The 20,948-nt window shown below is 48.2% G+C and overlaps 1 protein-coding gene across 2 annotated transcripts; it reads left to right on the plus strand.

Annotated features, from left to right (window-relative positions):
* The first annotated feature begins 3,715 nt into the window (after positions 1 to 3,715).
* On the plus strand, positions 3,716 to 19,029 carry LOC123078227 (RAB11-binding protein RELCH homolog). 2 transcript variants are annotated; one of them, XM_044500652.1, is made up of 20 exons: positions 3,716 to 4,150; positions 5,255 to 5,407; positions 6,455 to 6,618; positions 7,157 to 7,264; positions 14,024 to 14,194; positions 14,271 to 14,813; positions 14,926 to 15,000; positions 15,079 to 15,207; positions 15,349 to 15,423; positions 15,502 to 15,711; positions 15,892 to 16,044; positions 16,123 to 16,328; positions 16,433 to 16,550; positions 16,638 to 16,776; positions 16,853 to 17,054; positions 17,140 to 17,245; positions 17,327 to 17,467; positions 17,675 to 17,798; positions 17,922 to 18,038; positions 18,418 to 19,029. In XM_044500652.1, exons 1-20 carry the CDS (start codon positions 3,928 to 3,930, stop codon positions 18,735 to 18,737), a joined length of 3,477 nt encoding a protein of 1,158 aa, XP_044356587.1. In that variant the 5' UTR covers positions 3,716 to 3,927; the 3' UTR covers positions 18,738 to 19,029. The 2 variants fall into 2 exon arrangements, with proteins under 2 accessions (XP_044356587.1, XP_044356586.1); XM_044500651.1 differs by having other exon boundaries at positions 3,718 to 4,150; positions 18,371 to 19,029.
* Positions 19,030 to 20,948: the final 1,919 nt, after the last annotated feature.

Here is a 20,948-nt window from a genome sequence, read left to right on the forward strand (position 1 = left end):
CTCCGCAAGGGGGTGGCCCCGGACCTCGTGACTACCCCAGTGGAGCGCATGGATCCCTCGATCGGGGGCCGGCGTCGTCGTCATCAGAGAGACCGCGGAGAAGCTCGCTCTGCGACGGGGGAGAGGTCTCCGCCACATCGTCTACAGTCGCCTTTGAGTCATCCTCTCCCTTCCCTGCAGAGTCCTCAACGGAAGACACCGGCACCGGGAGGTGGGGAGCTTGGGCGGCACGAGCCCCAGCTCGTTGAAGACGGGCATGTCAGCAACCAGCTTTGCCCCGTCGCCATGATGGTACAACGGGATGTAGGCCGCCGGGAGGCCGCCCGAGTCCTTCTCCAGCAGGGTGTGCACGGCCTTGTCCAACTCCTCGCCTGTCAGGCTCCCTGGGTGCAGCCGGATGTTGTCCCTCGCGCCCTTGAAATCCCACATGGGGCGCGAGTGTGCCTGGAGCGGGGCCAGGCGCTGCGTCAAGAACTCCTTAACAAGCATGACCCCCGTCAGTTCCCCGGACTCCATGTCCGCCTTCATCTTCCTCAGGACCGGCGCCGCCCGGGGGTCGGTGAGCTTCTCATGAGCCCACTGTTCCAGCTTCTCCAGCATCTCGGTCGGCAATTCCAGCCATGCATGGAGGCCCCTGGCGTCCATGAAGACCCACTTGTGCCAGAAGTTTTCCACCTTCTTCCCGGCCCTCATGAGCGCGTTGCCGCTACGGACCGCGGTGAAGGAGACGCATGCGGAGTGCTGGTTCGGGTCGTGCATCCGGAGGTAGAAGAAGTGACGGAGGGCATCACGCCCACGAATGCCTCATAGTAGAAGGCGAAGATGGGCAGGAGAAAGATGGAGTTGGGCTGGACGTGCAGAGCCTGAACCTGGTAGTGGTCGAGGACGACGATGAAGAACTTGGAGAAAGGCGGGACGAGCCCCGCGAAGACACTGTGAAGGAAGAAGGGATAGAACATCTCTGCCAGGGTCCGTGGGTCGGTGGAGTCGGCCAGGAGCACCGTCTCCTTCCGCTCGTTGTGGTTGCTCGTCGTCAGCGGGAGCGCGGTGGCGAGGTGCCTCTCCTCGGTGATGGAGGACGCGCTGAGGGCCAGCGCAGGAGAGGAGGAGGAGCTTGCGGCTTGCGCGGCCGACTTCGCCTTCCCGGACGCCATCGACGAAGAACTTGGGAGGAGAGATTCGGGCAGATCTGGAGATGCTCTTGGCAAGAAGAAAGGGGATCTGGAGCAAGACGAAGAGAAGGCAATAAAGGCTCGGCGGCAGGCGCCAGTCTTTTTGTCAGCCTGGGCAGTTGCCAAGGCAGTGTGGGGAAGTGGAGGCGCCCACGTCCCATCAAGCGCCATGCGTCGGCTGGTCCGCAGGCGATTGGGGCCTGCGGCGATTCGCCTTTGCCCTTTGGCTTCGCCTCGAAGCCAAGTCCGAGCGTGCCTTGGGCCCGGGGCTACTGTCGGCATTCCGGGAACCAGGGTATCCAGACTTGCCTGCCTGCGGCCCATGGCGTGGCTCCATGGACGGCCTGGTACGGCCCATCTTCAACACAAGCAAGACAAGACCCTCGCGAGGGGCCAAGCCTCGCGAGGGGGACGACGCCAAGACCTCCGGAGGGAGCAGCTTCCCTCGGCTGGCTCCCGAGGAGCGGAGATTCCTATGCACGCGCCCACCTCATGAGGTTGAGGTGACGCAAGCCATGACGACCAAGGCCAGGCGGGCGCCAGCGGGTGCAGAGCGGCAGGTTTCCTCTTTGGTGCAAAGGAGGCAAGCACAGGTGCGGGGTCCCGAGGAATCGGCCAAAGGTTTCCATTCCCGTGCAACAAGACCAGGACCGCCAGGACGGCAGGACGGATGTCATTGTCGAGCCCACCACGACGTCACGACAGGAAGCTTTGCAGGCGAAGACCACCTTACGTCAGGATAGGATGTACTTCTTGTCCCCCTTCAAAATTGGCCACTGTGGGATCCCTTCCCGCCTTTGTTTGGAGGAAGAGGACCAAGGCCACTATATATATAGCTTAGCCACCACCATAGAAGGGGGATCCCAGATCGGAGGAGAGACAGAGAGAGAGAGAGATCTCACTAGATCACACCCACACAAGAACAGACCTCCTTAGGTTGTTCTTCCCTTGTACTAGTTCATCCTCAACCCCTCGCGAGGCTAATCCACCCCAAAGAAGGAGTAGGGTCTTACATCGCAAGGTAGACCGAACTTGGGTAAACGGTTGTATCCCTTTCCTTTCTTGTTCGTCGAGCTAGGCCATGGGGGTGACGAATTGGTTGGCTGGAGAGGTTGAGTTCTTCGCACACGCCCCCGAGTTCGAACCTTTCTTAGGTCTGCGGAGCCCTGAATCTGACATCATCAGCTTGAAAGTGGGCGGCGTTTCTAGATCGAAGCCGAACATGAAAGCTTCCATCGATATCGCTCTGCTCGAAGTCTTTTGTTCTACTCCGAGTTGTAGACGGATCGCTCGCTCTACTCCAAGTCCTAGACGAATCGGTTTTTCACATGAAAAATATTAAAATCAGAGGTGTATTTGTAAGAACTAAAGGACCAAGGATCGACGGTCAAGCATGTGCATAGCTGTGCATAGGGGCGCGGCTGCACCGCCACTGCTGCAAGCTGTATATTTCCTTTTCTTCAAGACCTAATCTTTCCTTTCTTTGAATTCAATTCCATTTGCTTCCTTAGTTACCTATCTACTCTTTGACTATTTCCTTTTGGTTTCAGCAGCCAGATTCAATCTATTTCCTTCTTCAAGACCCGAAATCCTCTTTCCTTCTTTGTATTCAATTTCATTTGCTTCCTTATTTGCCTATCGACTCTTTCCTTTTTTTTGTCACAGACTTGAAATCCCTCTTTCCATCCTTATTTTCCTCTCTTTTCCTTACTTACCGGGACAATTTATTTTCTTCCTTATTGATTCCCGAAACTGCTCCTTGATACCCGGGAAACTTGAAGACCTTTTTAAATTACGAAGTTTAGGTTGAAAGGAGCAATGTGGGACTATTTGAAACCTGAATGAACCTTCTCTTATACCATAGAGGGAGGTAACCTATTTGAAACTGCTCCTGTTCACCTCCGAGTGGACTTTGACTATTTTTTTCCTTTAAAAACCAGGACGTAGATTAAAAAGATCGATGGACTCGAAAAATTAGGAGGAAGCGTATTACGACACGGAAGAAGCGTATTATGACGGTGAGCGGGATGAAGCAATTCGTGCTTTATTTAGGTATAAAGATTTGATACGGAAACTGTTGGTACGTGGCAAAATACATTTGATATGTGTGACTGTAATATAATGGTTGGGATCCCGAGGCAATTGAATGGGTGAGATACCAGTATGCATAGTCGCCGTGTGCTCCTAGGCATTTCCGTAGTCCTCGTTAACTATTTTAGAGCATATGCAGTTAAGCCACTTATCGTCTTAATAAACTACAAATCAATGACATGAATGCATGTGTCCTTTATACCAAATTTTCTTCTCTTCCATTTGCTCCCTGCTATTAGGTAATTGAGTGCAAATATTTATGTGATCAGTGATATGCTATATTCTCCAAAATAATAATAATATGCTATATTTATTAATTTAAAAATAGAATCAAATCTCCCTCCGTCTCGAATTGCTTGTGTAGACAGTCTATGAAGCAGCAGTTTCTATTTTCCCATAGGAGCTGCGGCCTGGCCAGCTTGCATCCCAGTCATCCGTTTCCTCGCCAGTAGATCCCCTTCGTCCATCCACTGGCGCTTCTTCCAATTCCCCTCTTCCTTCCAATCCCACCCGCCTCGAGTCGCCCGCACGAGATCCGCCCCGCCGTACTGCGACATGCTGACGCGGGGCCGCCGCTCGTCTTCCGACTCTCCTCGTCCTGGCCGCGATTGAGTCAGGCAGACCAGCGCCGACAAACGAGCGGATCCGAGGGAGTCCGACGAGGATGGAGGCGGTGGGCGGCGCCGCGGAGGAGCGGTGGGCGTCGCTTTGCAACTGCGTGGTCAACTTCCTGCTGGAGGAAAAGTACCACCTCACGGCGCTCGAGCTGCTACAGGAGCTGCAGGAGGACGGCCGCCACGCGCAGGCGCTCCGCCTCCGCTCATTCTTCTCCGACCCCGCCTTCTTTCCCCCCGACCTGGTCGCTCGCGCCTCCTCCTCACCGCCGGGTACCACCATTTGTCCGTTCCTGTTCTGTCCGAGCTCCCGGTTCTTTTCCCCACCCGACGGAAGATCACGCAGTGTGTCTCTGACTCACGTGCCTCCGCTGCTCGCTGGCTGGATCTCGCGGGTGTTTTGTAGTAATTGCGACCTTGCCTTCTCTGACAGGCCCCCCTTCTCTATGATCGGGTTTGAGATGAACTTACTTCCTTGTTCTTGCGCGGTGTTAAATTTATCCTGTAGCTCTGTTATGCAATGTATTGGCATTCTTTGCAAGGAATATTATCTGCAGTGACGTGTTATATAGTAGTACCAATAAACATTTTAGTGAAAAAGAAACTATAGAACAAAACATTCAGTACATTGGTAATTTTTTGAGATGGTGGAAGTAAAGTGCCCGCTTTTTCTCTCACCTGCATGCCTTGATACTGACATGTCATTTGTGTTGAACAACAACACATGTATTGGGTTAGATCTCGTTACACCCAGACGTTACTTCTGTATGTGTCACAATAAGGTATGAGGAATGCGATGGATGAGTAAAGTGAAGTAGTTAGTCTAGACTCTTAGTGTAATACTTCCTCCGTTCCTAAATATAAGTCTTTTTAGAGATTTCACTACAGACTACATACGGAGCAAAATGAGTGAATCTACACTCTAAAATATGTCTATATACATCCATATGTAGTTTGTATTGAAATCCTAGAAAGACTTATATTTAGGAACGGAGGGAGTATAATATTTCCTCTGATACCAAATGTTAGTCCCTTTAGAATCTGTGCCAGGAAAAACATTTTCATGTTTGACTACCAATATAGAACAATTACCAACATCGGCAGCATCAAATTGGGATCCATCATAAAAATATATTTTTATCATATGTAGGCAGTTTACTCACCTTTATGTGAAACAATGTATTTGTAGAAATTGATGGTCAAAATATCACCTTTGAGATTGTCTCAGTGTCTGAAAGGATTTACATTGGATTCAGAGGGAATCCAGTTTAATCCGTTGGCTCATTTTTTGTGATACTTATCCAGGCACATATAATTGCAAGATACCACCTGTATTAGCAGGTCTGTGTGATGAATCATGTCTGTTCTTTTTTACAGGTGCTGATCCACAGAGTTTGTTAGAAGAGAAAATTGCAGCAGAAGAAAAGTTGGCACTCACTGAGTATGATCTCCGACTAGCCAAGGAAGACCTTACATGCTTGAAGCTTGAGTTGCAAAAGCAACAAGAATCATCTCCTGATAATACAATTGGTTCGTCTCTTTGGAAATGATAGATTTGCTCGCTCTTTTGATGTTGTAGCATTTGTCGGTCTCCATGATGCCACATTGCGTGTGTCGTCAACTGGAGATATCTATGAATTTATATAAGAACGTGATAATGCTATAAAGAGATGAAAAAAATATCCTAGTGATGGCAGGTTATTCAAGATTCCAAGAAAGCACAAACATCTTTAATTCCTTGTTGGATGAAAACTATAGTTTAGATAAAACGAGAACAATTACATACAATGAAAATAAAAGGCAGATCTTAATATATGAAACTCATGCTTTTGAGTATTCAAGAAAAAAAAGGCAGATCTGCAAAACTTAATAAGCATTCCGCCTGGGCTGTATGGGAGGCGTCCGTATGAGCTTTGATAATACAGATTTTGCTAAACTGTAATAATTGATTATGTGTTGTCTTTGTTCAATGTCCACACAACCTCGCTTGAGACCTGTTAATTTGATTAAACGAAAAATGTAACACTTTCTTCTTGAAGAGCAGGTAGGTGATCTGCTGGTGCCAGTGACTCTGGTTAGATTGTATTGGCATCATCTATTGCATTTTGGCTATTCCAAAGTGAGCCATTGTATTCGCTAGGAACTGTTGTAACATACATATAGAATAACAAAGAGAAAGTCCTAGTGATAGCGTGCATCAAACCCATATCTATTATGAGATATATGACTAAAACATAGAACCAATTCTCACCTCTTGATGTGACATGGGCATTGGACCAGGACATATACCTGCTTCAAAGTGCACAGTTTGACTTTTGCTAGTAACCATGTGCTGGTAAATGTACACAGGCTTGGCCACTGGTTCTCCTGTCAAAATCCTTGCATGGTGTTGCACCAATTAGATAGCTTATATTCACTGATTTCATTTTCGTTTATTATTTGAACTCCACGAGAAGGTAGATTATTTCCGTGACATATAAGCTTTGGTGCTTTCACGTTTCACTTTGATGCTGTAGAGCAAACAATTTAACTCCTTTTGGACTATGTAAATAGTACTGCTGACAGGGCCTCTTTCAGATGCTTCTGCACATGAAGGATTCAACCAACAGGACCAACGAGATGTCAAAATTTCAGCATTAGGCCCTCTGAAAGATAATGAACGGAAAGATCTGAACTGTGCTGTAAAGGAATACCTGCTTTTGGCTGGGTATCGACTTGCAGCCATGACTTTCATTGAGGAGGTCTGCATTATCTGCGTCTCAGCGTTTATCTTCATGCTGTAACTTCCTCAGTTTTAAATTTGTGTTTTCAGTTATTTTTAAAATTCATGGAGAATGGTATTTAATGTTACACAACTACTTATGATCTATTTGTCATGGCAAGGTTGATGATGCTAAACTGTCATAATGCTTATTAGCTTGCTAGATCATTTGTTGCTACTAGTGATCTAGTGAGAGAATGAGAGATTCTTCATTGCTATCCAAACAGGGGAAACAGAAAATTTTAAAGTATATATGAATGATGTCACTTATTGTTAGAAATCAACTATAAGTGGAAACTGGTGCAAATCCACTGGAGTTGCATTTGCATGCTGCCATTACATGTAGTCAATGCACTTTAGACGTGCATATTTCATTGGATTTCTTATAATCTATTAATCTTAGAAGTTATCCATGCAAAGTAATTATTTACTTTCTCTTAGATGATCATATCCTTTTCCTATCTTCTTTACTCTGGAATGTAAAGTCTGTTTATGATTTGCTCAGTCATCATTTGCAGGTTCTTGATCAGGATCTTGATGTTTGGACAAACAGTTCAGCTTGTGTGCCTGATGCCCTTCGTCGTTATTACTACCAGTATCTTTCATCTACTACTGAGGCGGCTGAGGTAATCATGTATATCAAGTTGCTAGTAACCCTATAAAATGTTGCTAATCTTGTACTATTAGCTGTGCAAGTGTGCATGTGTAATGCACGTGGCTATTTTCTCTGAAGGAAGTCACCATCAAGAAAGTTTGTTCTGAGATTCAATTTTTCACATTAGTAATCTAAGGCAACACCTGTCTATTAGAGCATCTCCACTCGCCCCCCAACAGGCCCCCCAAGCCCCTTTTCTATCGCCGGCGTGAAAAAATCGGCCCAGTCGCGCCCCCAGAAGCCCATTTTCGCCGGTTAGGGCCGAATATGGCGCCGTCAGACCCAGGCCGAACCTGGCGCGCTGGCGGGCGCCTGGGGGTGCCGGGGGAAACGGTTTTGGCGTGAAATCGACCCGCCGAGTCAGCGACATGGGCGCCTTCGTCGTCCTCATCGCTTCGGTTTCCTGCGGCACAGTGAAGGCGCGCCGACGCGTGTCCCGCCCCTCCCGCCACGCGTACACACGGCTGCCGCCCGCTCGCCGCCCACCCGCCGCTATAAAAGCCGCCCCTCCCTCGCCGGAGCACGCTCGGCAGCAGCCGAGGTATGCCCCTGACAGCCACACGCCGTGGACGGCGTACTTCGACCGCCGCCACGCCGACCAACTGTCTGCCACGAACGGCGTCGAACCGAGCGGGCGCCTCAACTCCGAGGGGCGGCGCCAATGGTGGGGCGTCCCCGGGCGGACCCTCGAAGCCGTCCTCGAGTACATCGAGGGCGGCAACTCGCCGCAGCTGGAGTACCCGGCGCCCCCCTCCTCTCGCCGCCGCGGTAGCTCCTGGACGCCGAGGCGGATGGAGACGCCGTCGTCGTCCTTGTCGGGCTCCCGCTCCTTCGGGTTGCCGGCGCTCCTCCCTGTCAAGTCGGAGCCACGGGAGACGCCGCTCGGGCGGCGCACCCGAGGCGGTGCCCTCGTCATCAACAAGGGCGGCCGTGGCCCTTCTCCTCCCTCCTCCCGCCTCGTCAAGCCGAAGGCCGAGCCGGCGCTCCTTCCCGTGAAGAAGGAGCACGAGGCCATGGCCGCCGCCGAGGAGACCGACCTCAAATGGGCGCGGGACGACTACGTCCGGCAGGAGATGGAGCGCCAGCGCCGCGCCCTTGAGGATATCACCGCCTGGCGCCGCGGCCGCGAGGAGGGCGTCGTCGTCATGTAGCTCCCACTTGCGCAGGGTCGAGGGAAGGGTCCGACCACTTTGGGTCTTTTGTACACAGCCTCTCCCTGCATTTCTGCAAGCGGCTGTTTCCAGGACTCGAACCCATGACCTCATGGTCACAAGGCAACAGCTTTAGCGTTGCACCAAGGGTCAACTTTGAATCTTTATCTTTTTGTTTTCGTGATGGATGAGGTCACAAGGGATATACGGGATATACAAGGAGATATTCGATGGTGTATGCTCTTTGCAGATGATGAAGTGCTAGTTGGCGATAGTTAGACGAGGGTTAATAGAAAGTTAGAGCCGTGGAGACAGACTTTGGAATCGAAAGGTTTTAAGCTTAGTAAAACTAATACTGGGTACATGAGGTGTGTTTTCAGTACTACTAGGCACGAGGAGGAGGTTAGAGCATCTCTAGCAGACCCCGCAACCCGTTGTCCCATATAAATTGTTTATGATATCCCCAGGACGCCGGGCGCGCAGTCAGAACAGATCCGCCATATTGATACTGCAAATTTAAACATACTAGTTCATGCTAAAACATCTCGCTGGAGTTCATCACACTCATAGCATAGCATAGGGGAGTTCATCACACGCATAGCATAGGGGAGTTTTTAATAATACAAACCGAAATGAAAACACTAGCATAGATCTACACATTGCCGAAGTCGTTGTCGCTGCCGTCGCGGGGCGGGGGCTCGTTGCTGTGGGGGATGTTGTAGATGAACGTGCTGGAGAGGGTCGTCGCGAGCTGGTACTCCTCCAGGAGCGCCGGCAGGTGCGAGCCGCAACTGCATCTCCGGCTGCGGCAGCCTGCTTTGCCTCAAACCACGCGGTCTCTGCCACCCTACGGCGCTGGAGGGCTGGATCGAAGAGGTTGCCGAAGCGCCAGAAGCTCGCCCACGCCTGCGAGCAGGCGCTGCGGGACTTCGCGCCGCGGGTGCGCGCCGCCTCCCTCTGCCTGCCCGACACGGGAGGGTTGAGGCCGGAGCCGCCGGCCTCCTCGTCGTTGCGGCGCTTGCGGCTTCGGCCGCCATGGCCCCCGAACCCCCCGCGGCACCCGAAGCTGCCGCGGTCGCCAAACCCCCTGCCGCCGCCATGCCCCGCACCGGCGGACGCCATCGCCACCAAGATCCTGTGGAAAACTAGCCGCAAAATGCTGCCGGAGCGGGCTTGATTTCTCGCCGGAGTAGATGATATGCGGCGGAGAGGGGTAGAGGAAATGGGGGACGGATACCCTAAATCACCCAGACGCTGGCATATATACCGGATTGGAGGGCGGTTTACGGGCGTCCTGTATAGTTTTTACTGACCGGGCCTTTTTTGTGGGATCTGCTCGGGCCGATTTTTTGGGCCATCCCGTATAACGGCCCGAAAAGCGTAGTTCGCCGGGCTTTTATGGGATCTGCTAGAGATGCTCTTAGCCTTGATGGGCAGAAGGTACCTCAGAAGGACAACTTTTGATATTTGGGGTCAATGTTGTAGAAGGATGGTGAAAGTCGCGAGAGGAGTCGTTGAGAGTGACCAGCACAGCCTGCGGAAGACGCTGGGAGGGGATGGCGTCACAGGCGAACGAGCAAGCACCAAAAGACGACGCATGTGCGAGACAGGATCAGTGTAGGGAACACCGTCAAGAGTCAGCGGGCAGCAAGAAAGATGCATACCCGATGAAAGCATTGTTTTTTTAATTGATCTTGGTCACGTCGTCAACCGCCGCGCGTGTTGGCGGAAGGCACAAGCGTGTTGGAGAAGGTAGGAGGGGTGTTGGAGAAGGTAGGAGGGTCTGGCGGAAGGCAAGAACACCCGGGTGGAAGATAGAGCCGAGCAGCTGAGTGTACGAGGGAGACCTACAGGCGGGCGTACTCCAGCGGGCAGCTAGCTGGGTGAGTTGACCTGTGGGCGTGGAGGGGATGGGCGGCAGCCAGAGGAGAGGTGCCGCAGGCAGTTGCGAGTTCCTGGGCGAAGTGGCCGGTGTCCTAGGGGGAGCTGGACAAGAGCAGCTCGAGGCGGTGGCTGCCTGTTGGGGAGTCAGGGGAGACGACTTCCACATGGAGTAATCGATCTGATCGACGAAGAGATCAAACTGAAGGAGAGATAAAAAAAAGTCTGATCGAGGACGACAGATTGAGATTGAGCGTGGAGTTGCGGTACGTGGGAGGAGAGCTAAACCCAGTCCGTTTCTAAAGATTTGGGGCCCCGGGGCGAAATCTAATTTGGGACCCTAAAATTTGTATAGTTCATATGACATATCGGTTTCATAGCTTGAGATTAAAATGGAAAGAATCGCTCACATGCATGTGTGGTTGCTAGAGTCGATCTAATTAATTAGGTTATATTTGTATCCATCCCCATTATTTCTAATTATCTGATATGAACTGGTTAGTGCTGGTAGTCTTTTTCAGTAGAAACGGGATTAGCTAGCCTAGTTGAAAAAAATCGATTAATAAAGAACAGTTGATTATTATAGCAACAAGAATAATGTGATGATTGAACAAAATCTCAATCCACTTTTTTTTTTCTGATCTACAACTTGAAGATAAATAAAGTTCGTGCAACAAATCAAATCAGATCAGATCAACTTACCCTTTCTTGTTCTTGTCCTCACCATCGCTGCCGCATATGGCCGTCTCCTCCTTGCTCTCGTCTTCGCCCTAGCCCACCTCCTTCATGCACTTCCTGGCTTCCTTCTCCTCTCCGCCTCCCAACACCGGACTCGCTCGGCATTGATGACATAGACAGGCTGTGCAGGATCAGCAACGCCATCCTGCCCGGCTCGCCGCCAAGCACTTCCATGATAACGGCACCGGCACGATCAGTTACGACTTACGATAAAAAACTCAAAAAGGCAGACGGCGATCAGCAGAACAGGTAGGCAACGTGCGATTGAGCGAAGCCATTTTTTTTAGCAATAGAGAAGGCATCTGAATTCGATCGGTTCTCAATAGATTATTTTGGGCCTTCTCTTTCCTCCCTCGTTAAAAAGGAAACCTTCTCTTTCCCTGATTAAAAATGGAAACTGCACATATATTACAGGCTGCCTAATACCTATTGATGTGGGCCCCCCAAATTTTGGGGGCTCTGTGCGGGCGCCCACCTCGGCCCTCCTCATCAGCGAGGCTGCCTAAGCCTACGCTCTGATACCATGTTATGGATGCAACTTGATTGTATTGCAAGGCCCAAGAGGTATATATATATATATATATATCTGTGTATGTATGTATGTATGTATGTATATTACACAAGACTTGGGGTACAAGGGAAGGAAACATAGCCTAATAGGACTCCTAGACTTAATACTAATACTCCTTCATAAAAATACTCCTTAATAACACTATCAATATTGCGTGAGATCCTGTGAAGCATGAGGTCACCAACCTGTACGTCTATATATACTGGCCTATGGCCCCATGGGAACACAAGTTGCATATTCCTAACAACCTAGAACTGCAGCTGCCAGTAGCTCTTCAACTTGATCTGTCACTGGCCGTTCCCACCACCTTTGTCCCCTCTTTAATGCCAATGAACCCTAACCCTGGCACTGGGTGCAGCTTCATGAAAAAGATGCCTCATGCATATAGGTTGGTTGCCTGCTCTCCCTACCAGGAAGCAATACTTGGGCCTTGGCATCCCATCCACCCTGCTCCAAACACTGAAAACCCGGTGCCAGATCGCGCACGTGTAGACACAGCCGAGAAGCATATGGTCTAGTGTTTCACTGTGTTGGTCACAGAAAGGGCACGCCTGGTGATCGGGGAGGCAATGCTGTGCCAACCTGTCTGAAGTCCAGCACCGGTTCTGGGCAGCGAAAGCGCGCAAGCTCCATATTGCCTTGGCCGTCAGCACATCTGCCAAACCGGTAAAGAAGGCTCTATATGCCTATCTAGTTGAGAAAATTCCTTTTTTCTTCCACGACCAACAAAGCATGTCTCTGATCCCAGCAGTTGGCTCGAAGAAGAGCAGTCTGGTCCACACTGAAATGAACTCCTGTAATGCCTCTGGGCTAAGGTCAGACCCAACGTCTTCAATCCAGAGGCCTCTGACGTTCGTCTCCGCCACCGTGTGGTTCGTCTTGAGGCGTGGCTGAACAGATGCACAAAGGTTAGGAGACTCAGTACTGCAGCCTATCGCCATCCAGTCAACGGTCCAACCAAAAAAGCGTTGCCTCGCCATTGCCTACAACAGATCTACCCTCAAACAGTACCCTGGACTCCTGTGTCACTTGCAGATTAAATTCCTTCCAGGGATTCGAAGCACCGATATGCTTCAGCCAAAGCCAGCGCGAGCGCAGGGCCATGTCCAGCCATTTCAGATCAGGCAAACCTAAACCACCAGCCCTCTTCGGCGTGCAGACTGCACGCCGGGTCACCACAGTGCCCGCCCCTGGCGTCGGCATGACCTTTCCAGAGGAATTTTGTTTATCCCTTCCACCACCTTAGCTGCTAGGTCAAGCGACATCTTGGTGTAGACTGGGGATGCGCACAGAACTCTCTTCACAAGGACTAGCCTCCCCCCTTTGGCCATGGTAGAGGCCCTTCATGAAGTCAGTCTGTTTGTCATGTCTAATTCCCCTGGAGCTGTGCCGCCGACTGCTTTCGGATGCTTAGTAATGGGCCCAGGTAAGTGCAAGGAAATGCTTCTTCCGGACAACAGAGATGGTTGGAGATCAGCTGAAGATGCTCCTGCTGGTGCCTGATCGGTAGGGCAGCACATTTATTCAGATTGACATGCAGCCCCAATGCGATTCCAAAATCCTCCAGCATGACCAAGTACGCACTGGTGTCAAGCTCCAAGTGTCTCAAGAAGATCATAGCATCGTCCACAAAGCAGGAGGGCCATTGCCACATACCTGTGCGTGCTAGCGGAGAGCCCTAGACAAAGCTCCGAGATCCGCTGCCTGGAAAAACAAGTGATGAAGAACGTCCATAAAAAAATAAAGATCATGGGCAACAACGGGTCGCCCTGCCCCAAGTCTAATCTGTTCCATAAGGTATCTCCTGGCGATCCATTGAGAAGAATCCGACTCGAGGCCGTCGAGAGCAGGCCACAAACCCCCGTATCCAGTGGGAACCAAAATCTAGCTTCCACACAGCACCTCCAAAATGAATGGCCAATCGATGGTGTCGAGTGATTTGGGTATATCCAGCTTTAGCAGCATGGCAGGTTGTTTCAAAGAGTGCAGCCATTGCTCCGTGCACTGGACGAGCATTATTGTGGAGGCAGCGTCCATGCACAAAGGCACTGTGATCTTCGCCAGATCAGCCGTGTGTCTGTTAGCTATGGTTTAATTGAAAATCTTAACCACCCCATGGATAAGACTCACTGATGGCAATCCCACATGAGTAGATGACTCATTTGGTTTTGGTGCACTGCATGCATTTTCAAATAGAACAGTTAAACAATCAATCAGTAGCCAAATTTACCATTCAGCAATACCTTTGCCTTGAACAATGTTCGTATCGCTGTTGAGTTTTAGATTTTTTCCCCTGGGTTACTTCACATGTCGGATTATCCTTTTTTCCCCTTGTAAGCCCAGAAGTTCGAAGTAGTATTAACTTGATCATTGATATTGTGTATTGAAGGAAAAAATATCCATCCTTCGCGAAAACGAAGCACTAAAGAAGGACAGTGAAAGGCTTTATGCTGAAAAGGACTCCTTGATGAAGACCTGTGAATTGGCTAATAATCAGGTTGCAGCTTTAAGGAAATCTTTGGATGCTGCTCACATGGACATAAAAGAGAAGGAGAAAATGGTAATTTTCTTAAGAATCATCCGTATGATTGATATGTTAACTCGTCTGAACTTCTAACATAGTTGTTTTGTGAAAGGTTCGAGACTTGAAGCAATCATTGGATGTCCATAGGAAGGAGCTGAATGACTGCAGAGCTGAAATTACAGCCCTTAAGATGCACATTGAAGGGACTCAATCAAGTAAACAAATGCCTGTTGGAGATACTGATGGTTTTTCTACCCAGTTAAATGCCAATTCTATGGGAGAAGCAGCAGCATTGATCAATGAACATGAAAACCTCAAAGGAACTGAATCTATAACTATTAAGCTAGTATCAGCAGCGGCTCTGACTGAGGACACACGGAAAGATCATAAAAATACCGAAAGTACTATTGAAGGTTCCCCAGGTTCACAAGCACCACTTTCTTGCTCAACTGCTGGGGGCGGTGGTTATGGTACTTCAGGAGAAGATGACTCTGGCACAGATACTTCTCCGGAAGGTATATCTGTTAATGGCACTCAGCATGGAGCTGGTAACAGCCAGGGGAATTCAGGCAGCATATCAGTTTATGTATCGGAAGATAAAGTTAACACTGAGATAGTAGAGAGTCCAAGTATACATAAATCGTCATATAAGATGGTTAGTGGCTTGATTTGTTCTGTTTTCATATGGTATTTAGTGGCTTGATTTGTTCTGTTTTCATATGATTTTTGAGTGGCTTGACTTGAGCTGTTCTTGTTCAATCCTGTAGGCCTTGGAAACTATCAAGATAGTTTCAGATGCTCTTCCAAAGATAGTTCCATATGTGCTCATAAACCATCGCGAGGTTCATCTGTAACCTTTGTAATTTGTGTCAATATTTATTTTAATATAACTAGTGTTACATGCTCCTACATGGTTACAGGAGCTTCTTCCATTGATCATATGTGCTATAGAAAGACATCCAGATAGCGATGTACGGGATTCGTTGACTCACACATTGTTTAATCTGATAAAACGGCCTGATGGACAACAGAGGCGCATCATAATGGATGTATGTTTTTGACTATTGCTTGATACGGATCAATCTGGGTTTCTCATGATGTGGCTTGCAACTTATTCTACAAGTGCACACTTATTATTATTCTTATCATGTAAATTACCATTTTGTATTTATTCGCTCGCTACCATGCAGGCTTGCGTGGAATTAGCCACGAGTGTTGGGGAGATGAGAACAGAGACTGAATTACTACCACAGTGTTGGGAACAGGTATTCCAAATTTTCTGATAAGTCTTTTGGCCATCTTCATTTTGAGATCTTATTTTAGTTACATTGCCTGGTGTTTAGATAAATCACCAGTATGAGGAGCGTAGGTTGCTTGTTGCTCAGTCCTGTGGAGAACTGGCAATATATGTTCGTCCCGAGATACGCGATTCCCTTATCCTATCTATTGTGCAACAACTTGTCGAAGATTCTGCAACTGTTGTAAGGGAGGCTGCAACACATAATCTGGCCTTGCTGCTTCCTTTGTTTCCGAACATGGATAAATATTATAAGGTCAGTTTAAGTCTCACTAATTCTCAGAATCAGTAAAGGAGTGGAAATTTTATTTCAGTGTATTAGCTAAATGCCTGCTTTGTTGTGGGCTAATATTTGGTTACGAGAGCTTAAAAGATAGCAAATCACTGAAAGATAATACTCATCTGGAAGTTGCTTAAATTTCTGTTTGTTTGGTAGGTTGAGGAGCTATTGTTTCAGTTGGTCCGTGACCCTTCTGGGGTAGTGGTGGATGTTGCTCTCAGAGAACTTGTTCCTGCAGTAGTAGGATGGGGAGGTAAACTGGATCAGATATTGAGAGTGTTACTGTCACATATCCTGGCATCTGCTCAGGTATGCATGGTTTTAAATTTGGGGACCTTATACTTTATGAATTGTAATACGTGTTCTGATAGAACTGTTATATTTCAGCGTTGTCCATCCGTTTCAGGGGTGGAAGGTACAATAGACTCCCATCTCCGTGTTTTAGGAGAACAAGAACGATGGACCATTGAAGTGCTCCTTCGGATGCTGACTGAGTTGTTACCATTTATTCATCAGAAAGCTATAGAGACTTGTCCATCAATAGACCCCTCAGAAAACTACATTTCAGAATCCAGCCTAAAGCTGTATGCAACGTAAGCTGTTTGCATATGTGATGTTGTCTTTTAACTAACCAATTACGATAAACAAAAAGAAATACTTCTCTTTTATTGATCAATTGCATCTTGGGGCACTACAGAGGTGAGACAGAATGGTCAGCATTTGAGTGGATGCACACTGAGTGCCTGCCGGATTTGATCAAGCTTGCCTGCTTGTTGCCTGCAAAAGAGGATAGCTTAAGAACAGTGATCACAAAGGTAAAACATACAAACAACAACATCTCCTATACTGATCCTACCATCTTTAAGTATAATTTATGATAAATTATTTCCTGGACAATTCAGTACCTGTTGGCCGTATCTGGACGCTATGGAAAAGATTATCTCGAGCACATTATGTTACCTGTATTTCTTATAGCAGCTGGTGATATTGATAGCGGTGATTTTACCTATTTTCCTCTGTCAATCCAGTCCAAAGTTCGTGGTAAGAATCCATGTGTTTAAATGGCGGGTCTGCTTTGCTATAGTTTTTTTGTTCAGACATATTGATTGTGCTGCAGGTTTCCGTCCGAAAACTTCTGTTGCTGAAAAAATCGCTATCATTTGTGTTCTTCCATTGCTATTGTCTGGTATTTTGGGTTCTCCTTCAAGTCGTCAACAGTTAGAAGAATATTTAAGGAAATTACTTATCCAAAACACGAAGGATGGTTCATTTTCTATGCATCACACTGCCGAGATCATTGATGCGATCCGGTTTCTTTGGTTTGTACTTTGTCTAAACATGCAGCAAATATCATGATGTTGTTGAATATGCACTATTTTCATGTATTTAACTTATCATGTGTAGCATATTTGAGGAGCACCATGGAGTCATCTTTCATATTCTGTGGGAGATGGTTGTGAGCTCTGATACCAATTTAAAAACCAGTGCTGCAGCTTTACTGAAAGCACTTGTAAGTTTACTGTTACATGAATGAATCAGGGGTATGGTATGTTTTGTTCCTTGCAGTACTATTTATTGCTTTTACACACAGGTACCATATGTTGGCGTGAAAGTTGCATCGACTCATGTTTTGCCAGCACTCATTACTCTTGGTTCTGATCAAAACTCGGCTGTAAAATATGCTAGTATAGATGCATTAGGAGCTGTTGCTCAGCATTTCAAAAGTGACATGGTATGGAAGCATCATTTTCTAATATTCCTTTATACTCCCTCTGTCCGAAAATACTTGTCATCAAAATGGATAAAAAGAGATGTATCTAGAACTAAAATACATCTAGATACGTCCCCTTTTATCCGTTTTGATGACAAGTATTTTCGGACGGAGGGAGTACATTACAATAGCTTTTGCAATGCCCTTACTCCATGACTGCACTGCCAGGTTGTTGACAAGATACATATTCAAATGGATGCCTTTCTTGAAGATGGATCACACGAAGCTACTATTTCGGTCATTCGTGCACTTGCAGTAGCTGTGCCGCATTCAACAGATAGACTACGTGAATATATCCTACTCACTACATTTAATATATAAATTTTGACCAAAATTTGCATGTTTGATTCGCTCACTCGTGTGTTCACACATCTTCATATCAATCCGTTCCTCTGTTTCCTTTGACCTTGCATACATCTTTTAACCAAGATATTTAGACTTACAAGTGCCCCACCTACTGAAAATGATATTGAACGGCGTCGTGAAAGAGCAAATGTATTCTGTGAAGCGCTGCGTGCTTTGGATGCTACAGGTTGACCTTTATCCGAAATTGTCAGTGTTTCACATATTTAATAGCAGAAGCAAACTTTGTATTGAGTGTGCCTCTTATCTTTATCTGTAGTGCTGCCTGTGCCTTTTGTTTATAATCTCAGTATAATTTTGTACTTATTTGCTACATTGTTCACAACCTGAACAATGCCTAGGCAATAGAAACTGCATTTGGATTCATATATGGACTGTAATATCTAGCTAGTAATAGGTTACTGGCACATCCCATTTGTCCTACATATCAAAATTGTACCCGACAATAGAACAAGCCTTTATGTATGCTTATGCGTTTCTATTTCCCTTTTTCCGTTGCAGATCTTCCTGCTACAAGTGTACGTGATCTACTTTTGCCCTCTATACAGAACTTGTTAAAAGATGTGGATGCTCTAGACCCTGCACACAAGGAGGCACTAGAAGTTATAGGCCGGGAAAGGTCCGGAGGTACGCTGGAGAGCATCGGCAAGGCAATGGGGGCACACCTTGGGATCGCGACCTCTGTCAGCAGTTTCTTCGGCGAGAGCAGTCTGCTTGGGAAGAAAGAGGGTGGAGAGCAGCACGACCCTGCTGCTGCTTCTGTTCCTCCCCAGGTGGGCTTACAAACTCAGCAGGAGAACACGAGGTTTGGTCGCATAATGAGGGGTGGATTTGGAGACATGTTGCGAGGCAAAGCAAAGGGCGGTGATGAACCCAGCTGATATTATCAACGTTGTCAATCAATACAATATTTTCCAAGCTTGATTTCGGTCGTCACAGCATGAATAAGTTAATGTAGAACAACATGTTTGTTCATTGTTTGTACTTCGTAGTGAGATGGTATCCATGAGGATGCTGCGCTTTCCCTAGCTAAGCGATCCAAAACTAACGAGGTGTAATCTCAGACCAAACATGTTATATACGTACATGAAGGTAGCAAGTGCTCCTGTATTTTTATTTTATTTATATATAAACCATGGGGACAGTTTCTGCGTCGACAACTATTCACACCCGCCCTCGCAAAAAAACCTTGCCGGTCACGAGTGAGGTAGTTGCATTTCAAGCTTTTTTTAGCACAAGCGCTCATATACATGTACTCACCTCTATGAACGCACACACGGACACCCTATCCTTATGAGCACCTTCGAAAGATTGAGTCGGCATGATTCCTTTCGACCACGCCCGCAGCCTTTGGCACTTGTGGCGGTCGGGACCTCTCAGAGGGTGCCGCGTGACTCGGCTGGTTCCCCGTCGCGCCCTGCACCACCACTCCCTCATTTATGTCCACATGGCCATCCATCAATCCCTCCGCCTCCGTCCCAGAAGAGCAGCCACGTGCATCCAACGGAGCCGAGCCATCCCCCACCTTCGGAAGCACCTTCTCCCTCCCCACTATCTTCTCGGGATCCGCAGCGCGATCAGACTGCACTCCAGTGTCATCAAAGGAAAGCTTTTTCTTTGAGCCGCCCCGGCCCCCACCATCCGCAATCTTTAGGGGACTAGTAACCTCTTGGCCTCGTTCTTCCTCCTCCACCATGTGCTCTTCTTCCGCCATGACGATGCATCGCTTCCTGATAGAGCTTCCTGACAGGGCACGGAGACCGATGCCATGCAAATGGCCATGCAGATCGACGTGAGCACTATGGGTACAGATGTAGGGGTGCTGCAAAACAGTGGCCAAACGAAGGAAGGAACGTGCAAGGTTGGCAGAGGCACGTTCAAACGCGTGAAGGGGAGGGAGCTACCGAAAGGCACAGGTAGAGATGTAGTGTCTTGGGTGAAAAGCGGGGGATGTCAGTGGAGGTGGAGGTGGATGAAGAGGAGGATAGAAAGAAGAAGGTGAAGAGGATGGAGACGGAAGAGTGTGCGCAAGTTGATGATGTTAACGCCGGGCTGGAGGTACAGCCTGGCGGACAGCAATGAAGACTATCGCCTGGAACTGTCGAGGTTTGGGAAATGGCCCGACAGTTCGTGGTCTTCTGGCTCTCCAGAAAAAGGAGGATCCCGACATTCTCTTCTTGTCTGAAACTCATCTGGATAAGAAGAGAATGGAAAAGTTTCGTGGTAGGTTGGGGATGCAAAATATGCTAGTAAAGGATTGTGCGGGAAAGAGTGGTGGGCTAGCGTTATTCTGGAAGAAAGGGATTGATGTTACACTCAGATGGATGGGAAGGATGCATATTGATGTTATTGTGCAGGAGGAAGATGGTTTTAAATGGCGTCTCACGGGTATCTATGGGGAGCCGCGTATGGAGAAGAAGGTGGAGACTTGGCGGCTTATGAGGACGCTAAACCATCAATCCAATCTGCTCTGGGTCTGTCTTGGAGACTTCAACGAGATTCTGTTCAACCATGAGAAGCAAGGGGGCGTCCCTAGGGGGCAGTCCCAAATGCAAAATTTCCGTGATGTTTTACAAACGTGTAATCTCAACGACCTCGGTTTGAGGGGGACGTGTTTACCTGGCGAAATAATAATTTCCGTATAGAAGGGTATATCTGAGAGAGGCTGGATAGGGTTGTGGCCTCGCCGGTGTGGTGTGCTCGCTTCCCATATTACAAAGTTGTGAACGGCGATCCACACCACTCCGACCATAGACCTATGATTTTATGGCTGCATGGTACTCGGAGAATGGGGGGAAGGCAGTGTGGTCCACAGGCCAAACGTTTCGAATCTCGCTGGCTCCTTGAGGAGGGATGTGACGATCTCGTGCGGGAGACGTGGGAAGGGGCACAAGGACCGTCGGTGGCGAGCAAGCTGGGGGCTGTGAACAGAGCCCTTCACACTTGGAGCCGAGATGTTCTGGGTGATCTCCAAAAGAGGGCCAGGAAATTAAAGGATGAACTCGATCAGGTCCGCCGCCAACCAATCTCTCAGGCCCAACTTCGAAGGGAGTTAACAATAAAATATAAGCTGGATAAG

This window comes from Triticum aestivum, chromosome 3D (genome assembly GCF_018294505.1).
Source record: "Triticum aestivum cultivar Chinese Spring chromosome 3D, IWGSC CS RefSeq v2.1, whole genome shotgun sequence".
NCBI lineage: Eukaryota > Viridiplantae > Streptophyta > Magnoliopsida > Poales > Poaceae > Triticum > Triticum aestivum.

Excerpts from the sequence above, each read along its gene's own strand:
- LOC123078227 (XM_044500651.1), top strand. The coding sequence starts at position 3,928 with ATGGAGGCGGTGGGCGGCGCCGCGGAGGAGCGGTGGGCGTCGCTTTGC. Across the intron at positions 16,329-16,432 it reads AGCCTAAAGCTGTATGCAAC|AGGTGAGACAGAATGGTCAG; the intron begins GTAAGCTGTTTG and ends GGGGCACTACAG. Across the intron at positions 17,055-17,139 it reads GATGCGATCCGGTTTCTTTG|CATATTTGAGGAGCACCATG; the intron begins GTTTGTACTTTG and ends TATCATGTGTAG.